The sequence below is a fragment of the Cynocephalus volans genome, chromosome X (genome assembly GCF_027409185.1).
Source record: "Cynocephalus volans isolate mCynVol1 chromosome X, mCynVol1.pri, whole genome shotgun sequence".
Lineage (NCBI taxonomy): Eukaryota > Metazoa > Chordata > Mammalia > Dermoptera > Cynocephalidae > Cynocephalus > Cynocephalus volans.
The window spans coordinates 19,191,161-19,208,509 of NC_084478.1; the positions used below are offsets into that span (position 1 = coordinate 19,191,161).

Consider the following 17,349-nt stretch of genomic DNA (forward strand, 5'->3'; position numbering starts at 1 on the left):
TCCCCTCAGTTGGGACAGCTATTGTCAAATGTCCCCTGGGGGGCAAAATTACCCCCAGTTGAGAACCACTGAACTAGTGGCTACTATATTGGAGAGCACAGTTCTAGCATATGCTTAATATGTATATGGTATTTTGGTTGAGAGAAAAACTGGCCTGTAATCTATACTAGGGCAGTAGTGGTTTTGTCATAAGAACAGTGGGGGCCAAAAAAAAAAAAAAAATAGACCTTCCTTCCCATACAACAGAGATGGAGCCAGGATAGTGATGTTGAAAAATTCTGCCTCACTTAAAACTCCCAAAGTTAACACCAGAAAACTGGTATTTGAACCTGGCTCCTCTATCCTTGCTCTGGGTAATTGGACGTATTGGTCTTCCTGAGTTTCGGGGTCTTACCTGGAGGAGGGCAGCAAATAGTACCCACCTAGCAGGGTGGCTGTGAGGGCTCAATTAGATGATGCATAAAGTGTTCCTTTCCTAGTGCTTGGCATGTAGATGTTCAAGACAGTATGTGTTCTTTCAGACACTCTTCCAAGCAGGGGGAAAGATTCCCCATCTTCTAATCAATAATCCAAAAGCACCCAGTGTGTTTTTCTTAAAAATAAAAATGTAATTGAAAAAACTAACCAAGCTCTATAAACCCGACTTTATTTCAAAATTCCAGTGGACACAACACTCCGCGATGTTTTTCTGATGTCCGTGAAGCCATTCCCTTGACGTATTTAAAGATGTAGGAGAAAGCGCTTCAGATCCTCCGGGAGGATGAGCCCATTTATCTTATGATGCTGCTGGATCCCAAAGCACTTCCGAATTCGGAGGCGGCATAACTGCAGCAAAGAAGGGGGACCTGGAGGGAGGTCATAAGACAAGCCACATGCTGGTTTCATTGATATAAAACTGCTTTTCTTTCCTTTCTTTCTTTTTTTTTTTTAAGCATGCAAGATATAACATTGTTATAAGATACAGTTTAAGACCATTTCATGGGGTTTTTTTGTTTTTTGTTTTGGTTTTTTTTTGTAGGAGGCATTTCTAGGCCATGTTCTCTCTTCTCTGGTATCTAATTGAAATGAGTTTGTTACGTTTTAATTTAGAACAGATTGAAAGAAATGTAAAGCTTAGCCTCACTAACAGAGGCTTAAGGAAGCTAACTTGAGGATTATGCAGCTATACCAAAACGCCAGGAAAGAAAATAAAATTCATGTTTAATGGCGTTCTTGTCTTTTACCTTAAAAAATAAGTTCCTATTTCTAGATGCGAACATTTTCATTGTATAATCTGAGCAATTTTAAGATATTCAAATAATGAGCGCTCATTGAATCATAAGTGTATGTTAAGTCATTTTTGTTTTTTATATTCCCTATTCAATGCTGTCCCGATGCTGCAACTCATAGGTGAAAGGTGAACTAGCACAAACCTTGCATAGGGAACACCCAGGAGTTTACATTTTAGGGCCAGTGGTTCTCAACAGGGTGTAGGTAGCAGGGTGGGAAGGAGGAGGAGGTGTTTTGCTCCCCAGGGGACATTTGGCAATGTCTAGAGAGAGACACTTCTGGTTGTCACGACATGGGGAAGGATGCTACTGGCATCTGGTGGGAGAGGCTAGGGATACTGTCAAACATCCCACAGTGCACAGGACAGCCCCCAAGTGGCCCAAAATGTTAATACTATTAACACTATTAGTAGTGTTACTAATAATAGTAATACTATTATTACTAAATGTAATAATAAGTAAAAGGATGGGGAACGATCCCCCACTCCTCCACTCCCTGCACCAAATCGTAACGGGAATTCTCTTTTATGGCTGCACTTCAGACTCACCAGGGGTGGGGGCACATTAAACTACACGATGCTTAGCCCCACCCCAGAGACGTTGCTTCAATTATTGTTGGGTGGGGCTTGAACATTTGGATTTTTTAAAGGCATGTATCTCAGGTCATTTTATTGTTCAACCAGGGTTGGGAATACAGCTGAAAGGATCCTGTGACCTCTATTTTCCTATAGCATCACCACAAGATACAGGATAAACTGAGTGACATATTTCTCAGGTGATGGAGAACAAGGACAGGTGGAAATAGACACACGTACAATTCAAAAAAAATAAATGCAATATTTTAAATCAGGCTCTAACAGCATGTTCAGAAGGGCCCTTTGGAATTTAAAGTACTTTCCAGATTATGTCCAGTGTACTCAAAGCATATATTAATGAACTACTTCCCAGTGTACTAAAGGCATATATTACCAACCTGCAAAAAGTACACTGTGGGGAAACTGAACTCTATCTTACCTCACTAAGGAATGTGGAAGGATGTGACTAATCATATGTGCTAGATACACTGTCAGGGGCAACCGTAGGAGGTACTGATAAAGCTTTATGAAGAACAAGTTCTCAGAGCAAGCCCGATAGAGAACTCTGGGAAGCAGGCAGTTAGAATGAGCTCAGTGTAACTACTGATGCCAGCTGAATAGCTGCTGACAGTTTACTACAAAGAGGACCAGTATAGCAACTGGAGCTTTAATTCCATATAAACAGAGCTGAAAACCCACTACAGCTTTGTAGCCACTTGCTGGCACCTGCAAACATTCTGGGGGGTTGCTTATGCTTGATCATAGAATCAGCTAATTGCATATTTATGAATTAGCATATTCCTCTGGGTCTCGATCCCCCCCCCCAAAAAAAACACTCAGGATGCTTTAAGGCCAAAGCACATTCTGGCGGGGAGGGGAGAGTACTTCTGGTGCATTGGACTGAGAGTCATTTTTAGTTTCATTGTGTGCCATGAGCAAACAACACTGCTTTAGGTGCTTATCAAGCAGGGAAAGGCAGTAATATTCTTGAAATCCTTTCTCCTTCCCTCCGAAGAAGGGATGGCCAACCCAGAACATAATTGGGTTTCACCTAACATTTTCCTGTCACCACACCATTGAAAGAGGAGAGTAGTTTAATTAACTCCCTTCCCTGGGTACAGAGAAACAGGTGGACTGAAGCAAATGGATTGGCGGGGACACCCAGAGACAGAAATTGCTGCCTCAAATCTGCAGCTCTGGCATTCTGCACTAGCCTTGCCCCATTTCCCGTGGGCTTCCAGCCGGCCTGCTGAGAAGTGACCTTACCAGAACCCCAGAAATGACTCGTGAAGGCAAAACAAGCAGCGATTCTCTCCAGCAGCAAATTCTACTTTAGAAACCAGTGGGATCATTGACCACATTGTCACCATGCAAAATGTGAATTAAAGGAATTAAAGGCAACCTAGTTCTCTAGGAATGGCTTTGGGAAACAAGTGGAAGGGCAGGGAGAGTGAAGGCAATGTGAAAATGCTATGAGATCACTTGATGGGGAAGGCAGCATGTATACCCTACATTATGACTTTAGGGGGCCCTGAGACATTTTTACGTTTGTGGATCCTTTTACCAATAAAAAACATTAAAAAGTATATTTCACATCTGTGTTGGTATAAAGATGAATATAATCCAGGTTGAGTTTTATTCATTTTTTTCTCTCCTGATTTCAAAAGACATTAACATATTTCTGTGGACCCCGAGGCCCTATGCAGCCTGTGCAGAAGAAATCAGCCTTCTGTATATAGACAGAATTTTTTGAAAATAAGAATCGTCAAATGGTGGGTAGAACTGCCAAGAAACTATCCCACGGCTTAATATAAAGGGATCTCTGTTGGACTATTCCTTGCACCTGGGATCGGTCTTCCCTAGCCCAACCCACACTGCTCGGGAGTACCAGGCAGAGGCTTGGCCACAAGTACCCCAGGACAGTGGGAGTTAGACGGAGAAGGATTCCTTGGCTCGCCTTACAGTTCTGCCCAGAGCCAGCGCTACCTCTCAGCATGTGTGGTGGAAATAGACTACCCCACATTGGGATCCTTCTGGCAGGGGGGACTGCTTCGAAGTCCCATAACTCCTAAAACTTAACCCTGTCCACACACGGTAAGAAAGTAGATACTAAGCCAGCTGCTTTTTCACTTCTAGAGGAAATTAAGAATGAGATTGGGTATTTCCCCAACCTTAAGACTCCTTGCTTCTATCCCAGCCCATTCCTGACAGCACAGCCCAGGAAAGTACCCCTACGCCCGTGTACACTGCTCAATCATAATATAACTAAACACTGTTGTTTGGGTCAGGAGTGTCCATGCTTATTTATGGAGGAGCGTGGACTTAGTGCTGATTACATTATAATAGTAAATGTCTTCAGGTTGGTGTCAATCATTAAAGTAATATTCTAAACTCTTAATTAGCTGCATTCTTACCCCCAGAAACAAAATGCCCAGTAGTCTGGCCCACCTGTAGTGCAGTAAGATGTCCTGGAACATCCTACAACCCCAAAGAGGCTTCTGTTGCATCATTCCAAAGCATGCTTCAGATAACTTTAATCTTACAATTTTAAAACAATATCTTAATTCTCTGAAAACTGGCCTACCCATATCATCCCAAAGAGCCTGTCTCTAACATGCCAAACAACAGGATGGATATTTACTACATAACAGTACTGTATCTGGTTGAATATCAAATTACCTCAACTTCCCCACACTTAATGAGGCATAGAATGATCTTTATAGGACTGTAAGTCAGAACTCAGTAAGTACCTGCCTCCTACTAGAGCCTGAAGGAGCCTCTATGGATTAGGGCTTAGTTTCGGGCAAAGGAGAAGCACCTTCTCTCTGCAAGAAGAGCTGGGTCAGAGAGCTCTCTGGAGGCACCAGCTCCACAGGACGTTTGCCTTCAGCATTCTTGGCCTGGGTGTCTGCTCCGAAGTCCATGAGCAGGCGAGCCAGCTCTCCACTGGATGCCCTGGCCACTGCATGAAGAGGGGAATCCAGACCTCTGCCCTGGTTCACACTTGCTCCTAAATAGTTAATGACAACAAAAAGGGGTCAGCTAAGGAGCACAGTCCAATCCCCCCTTCTCAAAGCACTGAGCCTCAAATTCCCTAACAAAAAAAGGGCTCCATAGTGAGCACGGCAATTCTGAGAAAACAGCAGATGACTTGAATCCTTTTCATAGTATGGGGACAATGCCATTTGACAGTGTGACTGAATGTACAGCATGAGCTGTGTAGCCTATGAAGTTAAAACTCGACTTTGGGCACTATGCATACGCACGATACAAACAAGAAAAATCCTGGTGGTGTGAAAGCTGCACATTCATTATTTTCATTTATTTTATTTTATTTTATTTTTTTGTGACCGGTAAGGGGATCGCAACCCTTGGCTTGGGGTCGCCCACCAATGAGCACACCGGCCATCCCTATATAGGATCCGAACCCGCGGCCAGAGCGCTGCTGCTCTCCCAGCGCCGCACTCTCCCGAGTGAGCCACGGGGTTGGCCCTGCACATTCATTATTAATGGAGCCTAAGTATTAGCCAGTATAGACCAAGAGTGAGGCTAGATGGTGAAATCCTGTCTACACCAACCGGCTAAATTCACATGCTGAGCAGCCACTGTAGGGTTTAAAATCTGGGACTTGGGACTATGTGATTTTAACTGTAAAAAGCAACCAATTCTTGGGGGCATCTCCTAGATTGGGGTAGCCAATCCCAAGATTGCAGGGAAGGTGGCAAAGTTCTTCTCTTCAGGAGCAAGGTGGAGTTCTAGGACCATCCCAACCCAATTCCAGCCCTACACTCTTAACAAATCCCCACCCCGGCCCAGATCCTGGTTCTCACTGTGACATGTGGGGACATGTGGCTTTGCCTGAGCTGCTGTTCTTCTAGTAAAATGAGAATCTATATAGACTCAACAAATGTTAACTGAATTGGTCTTATATTGCTCTTGACTTAGTGAGGGACATGAAACACGGCCCTTCCTGACTAAGAGGTTAAAATCTTCCTAGGGAGACAGGAGAGACGGAGAGAGAGAGAGAGATAGAGAGATAGAGAGAGAGAGAGAGAATCTCCTAATTCATAGCAATGGCTGCCAAATGAGTAGAAAGCAATAAGGACTAAAAGCAGATTCAGTAGGGGGAGAGATTACCGGAGTCTGAAACAATAAACAGAACTAAGATAATTAAAGAGGTGATAAAATGGAGTTCTAGGTTTTAAGAAGGAGGCTGGACACAGCAGGGAGGAGAAAAGGAATGACGGTACAAAGACCTTTTCAAAGACAATATATTTATGATGGGCTAAAGATGGGGCAAGTTCCATTTCCAAATCAGAAAACTGGTAGGAAAAAGTCCCAAATAGAAGACTCAGTCTTAATCCAGCAGCTTTCCAAGTTAACAGGGCCTAGTAATATGACTGGCTGGAGGGAGGGAGGGAGGCAGAGGGAAGAGAGGAGAAACTAATAGTCATTGAGGTGCACTCTGGGGGAAGGTATCATCATCATCATCATCATCATCATCATCATCACCCTTGTTACAAGTGAGAGAAGTCAAGTTCAAACAGCGTGAAATAAGTCCCCATGGGAACACAGTCAATACGAGCCCTGACCTTGGCGGACTCCACTGCCCACACTCATTCTTCTGCTACAATAGGAAGGAAGATCTTTAAAATACATTTAATTTACTTTTCATTTTCTTTCCTTGTTTTGCTTTTTGTTTTACCTGACTCCAGAAGCTTCTTGACACAGGCTATCTGCTGATTTTCACAGGCCAAATAGAGCGGAGTGCCCAGGTGGCTGATGTCATGGTCAATGTTGCCTCCAAAAGCTACAAGGGACTCGACGCACTCTACATGGCCTGCAGCCCAAAGCAGGAGAAAACAGTTATAGCACAAGCTCCCTTACCAGGGAGACAACCAACACTTTCCCCATTTTTTGCATATTTAAATTTGCCAGCAACTTATCCAAGGAACCAAAAGTGATTTCCTTTACTTAGAATCAGGAATGTTAAACACTATCATTAGTTAGTGGCTTGACCACAAGACGTGATCTGCAGCTATGGGTGGAACTCCTCCTGAGTTTACCAGCCACAGTAAGCAACCAGCAACCATCCACCTTTTTCAACTGTTTGTGGCTTTGTAATTAGTCCAGGGACAGAAACCGAAGTGAGAGTTGGGGAGAGCTATGGAGGATCAGAGACTGAAGGTGGATCGGAAGAAGAAAGGACATGGTGTGGGCCGCAGGACAGAAAAGGAAACTTCCAACCTCACCAACGGCAGGCCCGAGAGAAACAGGCCACGGTGAGCAGATGTGAGGCTTAGAAGAAGCTGACATGTTCTCACTTATTTGTGGGAGCTAAAAATAAATAAATAAATACACAAACAAACGGGGGGGGGGAGCGGGGAAGAAGACACAACAATCACAACAATTCCTTGAACTTGTTAAGACAAGTGAACAGATATGGTGTTGATTGGGGGAGAGGGGAGAGGAAAGGGTGTGGGAGGAATCGGTAAAGGGACACGAAAATCAACTGTTAAAATAAAATAAAATACAAAATAAATTAATTAATTTAAAAAAATAATGAACCCTTGGCTAAACAGCCCCTCTTAAAAAGAAAAATAAAACACAAACAAATGTGACACAAGCAGGGACCAGTCTGGCAAACTAGGTGAGAGCTGAGTCACTCTTCCTTGGTCCAAAATGTTATACTTTAAACATCGCTCCTTTACATTTCTCTTGTTATACCATTTTAGTTCTATGTAACCAGTGAGTATCATGAGTTAGTATGTCTCTCAATAAATAAATATCAATGCTTTGGGAAACAGTAATAATATGGGTTGATCCAGTCAAATGGAAAGCCATTCTGTGAACGTCACTGGGGAAATAGAAAGCCCCCTGGCAAGGTATGGTCATTATGATAATGATGATAAACATCAGAAAAAAGCAAAACTTGCAAGTTTGTTTTTTGTCTCAGAGTTAAGCATATCAGAAAAACTGTGGTTTTATGAAAAGAATTACCCCAAACTGTATGTAACATCTTATAATTTCGAAAATTGAAAGTTTGTTTCACTTGGCAAACTTAGGTGACTCTGAGACAATAATCTTTATGGCCCCGAAATAAAAGAATATAATTTGTTTTATTAAAAACTTGATTTCTATAGGGTCATAGATTCAACATTGTAATCCACAAATACTGATGGATAGTCTACTAGGTGGCGGGCCCTGTTCCAGGAATACAGAGGTGAACAACATTCCAAGTGCTCTAAAAGAGAGATTCTCAAACTTACTGTGCATCAGAATCACCTGGAAGGCTCGTTAAACAAAACACACGTGGCTGGGCCCCACCCCCAGAGTTACTGTGTCAGAGGCTGGAGTGGGGACAAAGTATCCGCATTTTCAGGTCAGATCATGCTGATGCTTCTAGTCCTGGAACACTTTGAGAATTATTGCCCTAAAATATACCTCCTCTTTCCTCTTTCTTTCAACAGTAAGATATCCCTTGAAGGAGCAGGTAGAAAACTTAAATTCTCAGCAGATATACCTCTCTTAGCAGCTTCGTGGATGGGGGATGCCAGATCACTCTCAGGGTGGGTTCTGGCTCCATACTGCAGAAGCAAATTCACGCAGTCCTGGCTGCCGCTGACACACGCATTAAACAAGGGTGTGTGCCAGTCTACAGTGACGCCATTCACCTGGGAAAAAAAGCTTCAGGATGAAGACAGGCAGTGGGGTGTTCCAGGTTTAAATGTAGGCTCCATCGCTTTCAAGATGTTACTTAACTTCTCTGAGCCTTAAATTCCACAGCTATGAAATGGGGAGAAAGATACCAAATTCCACAGGGTTGTTGTGAAAAATTGAATGAGGTATGGATATCAGGCACCAAGAATGTGACTGAATGTTCTGCCTCCTCCATGTCCTCCCCAGGAACACGAACACTGAAACTATTTAGGACAATTTCAATAGCTTACAAACTAATCTCCTTACTTTAAACTTCCATCCTAGACCCATCCCACAACAATCCAGTTTCCACACAGCAGCCAGAGTAATCTCCTAAAATCAGTAAAGTATGATTTTTAAAAATTTTAAAACATGACCTTCATACAAATATAGAATTAACACAGGTCAAAGATTTTATTCAACTCATTCAGTAATGAGGGAACCATGAGATGGTACAGCTGGCTCAAAGGAGAATTTATATAGTCAGTCACTGAACTGCTGAAATACCTTTGGTAATACATACAAAACTGGTTAATGCCCTATCGAGCCATAAAACTATAATGTTTGGGGCTATCTTTTTTAACATTGGAAATTAGACAGAAATGTACAAGTAAACATGTAACTTCACAGTATTTAGGCTATAATCACATAGTAAATAGCAAAGCCAAATGCAGACACATTCTTCTATACCATTAAATAATTCTTTGGTGAATCTGTTAAGCAATGATATTGTGAAGACAATGAATTCATTCTCACACTCTTCTTCCAAGCAAGGCCAGGACAAGAGTGTAGCACAAAAGATGCCCAGGGTATGAAATTTAAGGAGACACTCACCCCCAGGGTCACACAAGTGTTACAGGGCCCTGGGAGTGACAGTCTCTTTAAAATTTGCACCCTAGGTGCCTCTCCTGCCTCATCTTAGTCCTGGCCCTGTTTCCAAGTTTTTAATAAATTTCCTTAGCCCGGATATAAACCTGATGGTGCACACATCTCTGGCCCTCTACTGATCTCAGGATGAAGCCCATTTTCTTAGCACGGATAACAAGGCTGCTCATGTTCTGAAACCTCTTGCCCACTCTACTCTCCTGCCATAACGGATGACTTGAAGTCACAAAACTTGGCTCATTTTCACTTCCAGGCCTTTGTATTTGCTGTTCCCATGGGTGGGAAGCCCATTATTTTCCCCAACCCACTATTCAGCTGACTAACCCCAATAGGTCATTCATGTTTCAGCTTAGACATCATTTCCTGTAGGAAGCCTCTTTGACTCCCTCTCTCCTCATCAGAAATAGATGGGTACTTCTATAGGCTCCCAACAACACCCTTAGTATTAATACTTATTACATTGTGGCACTTTGCAAAAATGACCACAGATTCTTTCTATCCCGGTATGCTTATCCCTCTGCAAGATGGAGACTATTTTTCCAATTCTTGAATCTGGGCTTGCCCAGGTGACTTGCTTTGGCCAATGGGACAGTAGCAAATGTGATGCAAGCCCAGAGCTCGCGCTCTTTTGCTGCTCTTGCAACCCCTGCTACCATGTGGACAAGTCCAGGCTGCCTGCTGAAGAATGAGAGACCACATAGAGATTTTCTGTCTCCCTAAACATCCCAGATGTTCCAGCCAAAAATTATGTGCTTTCTATGAGGGGACTTCAAAACCTTCATGAAAAAGTAGAAAAGATAATACAAATCTTTCCATAAAGTTTTTGACAACCCCTCATACAATATTTTACTGCCTTCCAGCCATAGCAATGAAGGTAAGAGTCTAACAGCTACTCATTGGGATTATCTGATAAAGAAAACGATATGAACTCTAAGCACGGCTTTCTAGCTAAAATGTCAATATTTCATCTATCACTGAAGGAAACAAGCTTGATGGACATAATACTCTCAAAAAACACCACTCTTTATATTTCAAATCAGGTTAGTCAAAAGTGCTAGAAATTGTTTAGAAGGGATAGAAATAAGCATTTTTCATTCTTGGTTTGTAAAATGTTATTTGAGCTTCACTTACCTGAGCTCCATGCTTTAATAAAGTGTTTGCACAAGATAGATGACCTCTAAGACAGGCTTCATGGAGTGGGGACACACGGTCTGCCGTGATGAGGTTCACAGGCCATCCCTGGAGAAAGAGAAATGGACAGAATAAGGGGTGAAAAGCAATAGTGTCCTGGGGTTGGTTTTCAGCCACGATTCCAATACTATGACAATTCTTCTAAAAGTTGTTTTGGCTCAAAGTCAGTACACTAAGGTGTGAAAGTGATGTAAAATAAGAACTGTCATACAATGCTAGTGGAGGTGTAAAATGGTATAGCCACTCAGGAAAAGTTTGGTGGTATTGAAGTTGACAATACTCAGGCCTACAACCCAACCATTTGACTCTTAGGTATATACACTCAAGAAATATACACCTAGATAGATATACAAGAATATTCACAACAGCTTCAGTCATGATTGCCAAAAACTGCAAACAACCTCAATGCCCATCAACAGTTGACTGGATTAATAAACTTTGGTATAATCATTCAGTGGAATATTAATTACACTGAACAAATTATAACTGCAAACAACCACAAGGATGACGCTTGCAAAAATAATGTTGAGCAAAAAAAAGCAAGAACCAAAATAATACATACTGAGTGATTACATCAAAATAAACTTCAAAATGAGGCAAAACTAACCTATAATGTTTCGGAATACGTAGGAAGTAAAACCATAAAGAAAAGCAAGGAAGTCAGGACAATGGTTACTTCTATGGAAGAGCACAAGGGAAGGGATGGCTGGCGCTTTGAAGGAGCCAACAATGTGCTCTTTTTCCATTTCCTGACTGGGGGCAGTCATATGGCAATGTTCTCATCATCAGTGTTTGCTCAACTGTACATATGTGTTTAAGTTCTTTTATGTTTGTTAATAGTATTTCTCAATTAGAAATATTTTAAACTTAGCCTGGCCCAAATTGCTAAGTTTAACAAGCAATTATTAAATTTTAACAAATGAACAAGTGGCTCTTTCTTGTGGGACAATTAAAAGAAAATTTTCAAACTTCAAGGGAACACAAAAATACTCTACATGTGCCTTTTAGGAAGCCTAAACCTACTTTATTACTTTAGGAAATTAAAATATACCTATTAAGTAATACAATTGCTCTTTAGATATAAGTATTATGTAACACATGGGACTTGACAATGTATGTAATAAAAATATCGGTTCCATCCAATTATTTTTCTAAAAAGAAAATAAAACTCCTTTCCCTAACATTTAATGTTTTTTCTTGGCCTTTTTAGCTCTGTTTTAGCTTTGACAAGAAGATCAGCAAACAATAGCCCATGAACCAAATCCAGCCCGCAACCTGTTTTTGTACAGCTCAGTAGCTAAGAATGGTTTTTACATTTTAAATGTTGGGGGAAAAAAGAATATTTTGTGACACATGAAAGGTATATGAAATTCAAATTTCAGTGTCCATAAACAAAGTTTTATCAGAACACAGCCATGTCCATTAATTTACATATTGCCTACGACTACTTTTGCACTACGATGGCAGAGTCGGATAGTTGCAACAGAAACTGTATGGTCCACAAAGCCTAAAATATCGACTATCTGGCCCTTGACAGAAAAAATTTGCCAATCTTTGTCTTGATCAAAGGAAAGAACATATTATTTCTTACCTTACTATTCCTACCTAGATTTAAATAGCCAATTGGCAGGATAAAATACTGCATTTTCCTACATAGTCATCCCACTTTTTAAAAGTGGATTTGTTGCAACAAGAGCGGCATAATTGTCACATGAGGCAAAAATTACGTGAGGGTTACAGACACAAGTGACTGGAAAACAGGCACAGGCAGGAACTTGGGCAAAAGACAACCACAAGAAAAATGGCCAGTAAAAAAAGGTGCAGAACTGATCAGCAAGACAAAGCAAGTGAGAAGCGACCATGGAGGCCACATCATCTCCAGAACCCCCAACCATCTACAGTGTGCAACTCCGGTTCCCCAACAATCTACAGTGTGCAACTCCAGTTCCCCCAACCATCTACAGTGTGCAACTCCGGTTCCCCAACAATCTACAGTGTGCAACTCCAGTTCCCCCAACAATCTACAGTGTGCAACTCCAGTTCCCCCAACCAACTACAGTGTGCAACTTGAAAGAAGATGCCCTCCAACCCCACACAGCCCAGTCTGCCCACTCTAACAGAGGGCTTTGCCTACTACTTATTGCTAGTGACAAGTATGCAACCGAGAGTGATAACGGACAGAATAAAGTGAGCTTCAACATGCCTGGCTTGCATGTCTCTGACCCATGAACCCCCAATGATTCCTGTCTCCTGATATTCACACCCTTGTGTAATGTCTTCATGAATGAGGGCTGGACCTAGAGATTTGCCTCTAATGAAGAGAATATGCAAATGTGATATGAGATTATTTCCATGATTAGATTGCTAAAGACTGACTTTCATCTTGTTCTCTCTCTTGCCCTCTCACTTGTTGGCTTACTTGTTCTGATGAGGTCCATGATAAGGAACTGAGGGTAGCCTCAAGTCAACAACCAGCTAGGAAATGAGGCCCTCAGTCCAACAACCCAGGAGGAACTGAATCTTTCCAATAGCCATGTAAGTGAGCTTGAACATGGGTGCATCCTTATTCGATCCTTAAGATGACTTCAGCTCTGATCCTACATCTTGATTACAGATTCATAAGAGTTCCCGACCTAGAGAAACTGTATCTAGATTCCTGCCCACAGACACTGTGAGCTAATACATGCTTGTTGCTTTAAGTCTCTAAGTTTTGGTGTAATTTGTTACACAGCAAAAGATGACTAATGCAGAGCCAAAGCACTGGGTGATTCTCCATAGACAAGGAGAGGCAGAAAGTCCCAAAGCAGAGGGGTGATTATATTCCCACTCTAGGTACTTTGGGAGAAGCAAGAAAAGTATCTGAAAGGCTGACCTTGGGGCCCATTAACCTCTGGGAAAATGTGCTCTCCAAGAGATGGGTCATGAGTTCAATCCAAGCAGAACATGAAAAGAGCTCCAGGAGGGGCTCCACAACATCCCCCTCCTGCCCCCACACTTGGAACACAGTATATTTAACAGGTGGAAACTGGGTACAATAAAAGTCCTTCTCCTGTGGGCACATCATTTAAGAGCATGGTTAGCTCAATTAATGACTCAATATCATATTGCACCTTTTCTTCCCAGAAGAGTTAAAAGTTGTCTAAAATCATTCCAATAAATTGCCTCACTCACCATCATTTCTGATACTTCTACTTTTGTGGACATTTACGAGTCTGCCCCCTCATCATCCTGTTCTTTTGGCTTTTACCCTCTGATCAGCAAGCTCACACATTTTGAGATAGCCAGTCATTCTGGGTATACACCTGAGTCTACAGGAGCTCAAGTCCAGAGCCTGGGAAGGGCTTCTGAGCAACTCGCCATCGTCTGTTTGGAAATGAGAGACTTCAATGCCCTTTACAGTGTTTTGCCACCCCAGCTCTGCTGTGTGCAGGGAGAAAAGAGCTCTATCTCCCCATCCTTCATAAGCTCAAATCCCATCTCTACCCAGTGAACATGCAGTCGATGCTTACTGACCTCCTGGCTCAAGGAGAACTGGAGTTACTGCATCGGTCCCTTCACAGGTACCACCCATGGACTTTACCATGTGGCATCTGCTATTTTATTTTATTATTGGTATTATTATTTTATTAAAGGCATCCCCTCAAACATGTGTCCTCACATCCTTTTTTTCCCTCTCAATGTTCTATATTTGTCTAATCTCTTCCACTCACACTACTAGAGTACACAAGAAATTCACAGCAAAATGTTAACTCTGGGCAACAGATCATGAGATGAAAGAAAACTGTCCTTTAAAGGAATTATTTATCAGGTAATCTGTTATTATACAGGTACTCCTCCTGTGATGACTGCCATTTTTAAACCAGCATTTGGGTGTTTATACATAAGTCCAGGTAAATGAAATACAACAAAGAAATTACTCACAATTACAAAAAGTTTTACTACACATTATATATTCATGCACAAAGAAGTTTCTTCAAGATTCCTTCCATAAATTTAGGACCTTATTTATAATTCATCATCAAGCTACAGTTCTCCTTTAACTGTGGTGATTTGTCTAAATTATTGACAAGTCTGGATCATATAATGTTGTAAGGTAATTTTTAAACCATTACTTCACACTATCCAATCCACAGTGGATTCTCAGTTAAAAAAAACATTGATTGAATGGCTTATCTTTAATTTTTCTATTATCAATTGCCACCTCATCTCAGCCTATGTTCAGAGCTCTTTTCGGTGGGTTCTTGGGGCTGTGCATTATTAGGGCACCCATGGGCAATATACTACACAGTACCTGGCAACTTTCTGTCCCATCCCTCAAACCATACGCACACTAGGCTGAATGAACTGACCACAAAGAGGATCAGACTTCTTCCTTTTTCTTGTTCCAGTTATCACTTCCTTCTACACACTTGGCAGAAAGGAAGGCTATGAACACCTGTCTCACTCGCCTTCATCAGAACACATCATTTTCCTCCTACTTTACCAAAGAGATCAAAGCCATTTGATGTGAGAGTCCTATATTCCCCTTCTCCCCACCCCCAAACTCTCTCCATTTTCCCCAATCTTCTTTTCCTTTGCTCCTTTCTTCGAGGAAGACATATGTGAGCTCACCCTGACAGCCCGTGACCTCACCTATTCCCTTCTCCACCCTCGATGACCTTCTTTTGTCCACCTTCTCACGAACATTTGTTCCTTCATTCCCCAGATCTCCCTTCTTCGGGTGTGCTGTCCTTTTGCTTTCTAAGCCTTCCTATTCCTCAGTTCTGACCCTTGGCCAAGCTACCACTCAATGCTCTTCTTCCTTTACTACCCCTTTCAAAAATTGTCTATTCCCATTGTCTCTCTTTTTTCCTATTCTCTCATTTTCTACCCGTACAAACCCCACCAAAACTGCTTTTAAAAATCACCAGTGACTTCCTTCTCGTCGAATCCAATATGCATTGCTGTGTCCTCCACCTCCTTCCATCTCTGAATTTGCTACATATTCATCCCGACTTCATGAAACTTCTCCTCTAGCTTCTAAAATACAACTCTGGGCCGAGCCGTGGCGCACTCGGGAGAGTGCGGCACTGGGAGCGCGGCGACACTCCCGCCGCGGGTTCGGATCCTATATAGGAGTGGCCGGTGCACTCACTGGCTGAGTGCCGGTCACGAAAAAGACAAAAAAATAAATAAATAAATAAATAAATAAAATAAAATAAAATACAACTCTACCTAACTTCTGACCTCTGATCATTTTTTTTCTATCTCTTTCACTGAATCTGTCCTTTTCCTCCTTACATCTCCCAATGAAGGCATTCCCTCAAGGATAAGCTCTCAAATCTTTCTCTTTCCTCTTAATACTGTACATGTTACTCTCGCACATATCCCCCCCCACACACACAGTTACTTTCAAATCTAAATTTCCACCCCTGTTAATTTTCTAATTGCCTGCTAAGACATAATCACCTAGACTCCCAGCTAACAGCATAAAATGCAGCCTTTGCCAACAAAATTCTCTCTGAAAAGGGTTCCTTATCTCGCCAACCCTAATTCTCTTAATGGCATCACCATCCTGTCTCATACCTACAATTGAGACATCAGAAAAGATAGCAGAGTGATTTTCAAGTTCAAATACTGACGCCATCACCTAACAAGCAGCGTGACCTTGGGCCAGTTACTTATCAACCTAAGCCTCAGTTTCCTCATCTGTAAAATGGGGACAATTGTACCTACCTTATAAGATTGTTATGAGGACTAAAAGATGTTGTATGCAAAATGCCAAGCACTCAGTAACTTCCAGGCACTTATTATGTGGATTTCTTCTTCTTTGTCACTTAGCCTTCAATCGGCTGCCACATCCTAAAGATCTGATGTGTCAGAATGCCAGGATCTCCCCTTGTTTCCACCTTGATAGTGACTTAGCCCTTTAAGGATTGCAGGAGGCAGGATTAGGAGTTTTATTTAAGTTACTGAAAAACCAGTCCTCACCACTTGCTCATAGTGAGAACTTATTGAGAAGATTCTCAATCTTGGCTGTGCATTGTAATCACCTGGGGAGATTTTTAAAAGTCCTGCATCCCAAAGCTATTGCAGTATAATCAAAGGATGCTGGATTCAGACATCAGTATTTTTAAAGACCCCACCCAACCCCAGCCCAAGGAGTTCTAATGTGTGCTATAGAGTGAGAACCACCAAATTAAGGTCACACTGTGGTCATGTGGTGGCTTAACTGCTTTCTGCTCACCTAACAAATGACGATTGTTGTTGTTTTTAAATAAATTTTTATTGAAGTGCAACAGATATAAAAACAATTATAAATCCTAAGCATAAATCTCAGTGAATTATCACAAAGAAAATATATCCATGGGTATTAGTCCGTTTTCTGTTACTTATAACAGAATAGCTGAAACTGGGTAACTTATAAAGAAACACAATTTACTTCTTACAGTTTTGGAGGCTGGAAAGTCCATGGTCCAGGGGGTGCATCTGGTGAGGCCCTTTTGGGTGGGAATTCTCTACAGGGTCCCATGGCGACGCAGGGTGTCACATGGCGAGAATGGCAAGAATGAGAGCTAATCTTCTCACTCGCACTCCCTATAAAGCCACCAGAACCACGTCCGTGATCACCCATTAAACCACCAACATATTACTCCATGAATGGGTCAATCCATTCAGTCGTCACAATCACTCACTTCTTAAAGGCCCACCTTCTACCACCATACTGGGGGTCATGTTCCAACATAAGCTTT

The 17,349-nt window shown here is 41.9% G+C and overlaps 1 protein-coding gene across 1 annotated transcript in view; it reads right to left on the bottom strand.

The window, feature by feature from the left end:
- Positions 1-720: 720 nt before the first annotated feature.
- The window catches only part of ASB9 (ankyrin repeat and SOCS box containing 9), a 31,060-nt gene continuing 14,431 nt past the window's right edge, over positions 721-17,349 (bottom strand). The window contains exons 3-7 of the mRNA XM_063084488.1: positions 10,559-10,666; positions 8,367-8,517; positions 6,549-6,683; positions 4,662-4,853; positions 721-845 (exon numbers count right to left, since the gene is read on the bottom strand). Of these exons, the coding sequence (XP_062940558.1) occupies positions 721-845; positions 4,662-4,853; positions 6,549-6,683; positions 8,367-8,517; positions 10,559-10,666 (711 nt within the window). The remainder of the gene's footprint in view (positions 846-4,661; positions 4,854-6,548; positions 6,684-8,366; positions 8,518-10,558; positions 10,667-17,349) is intronic.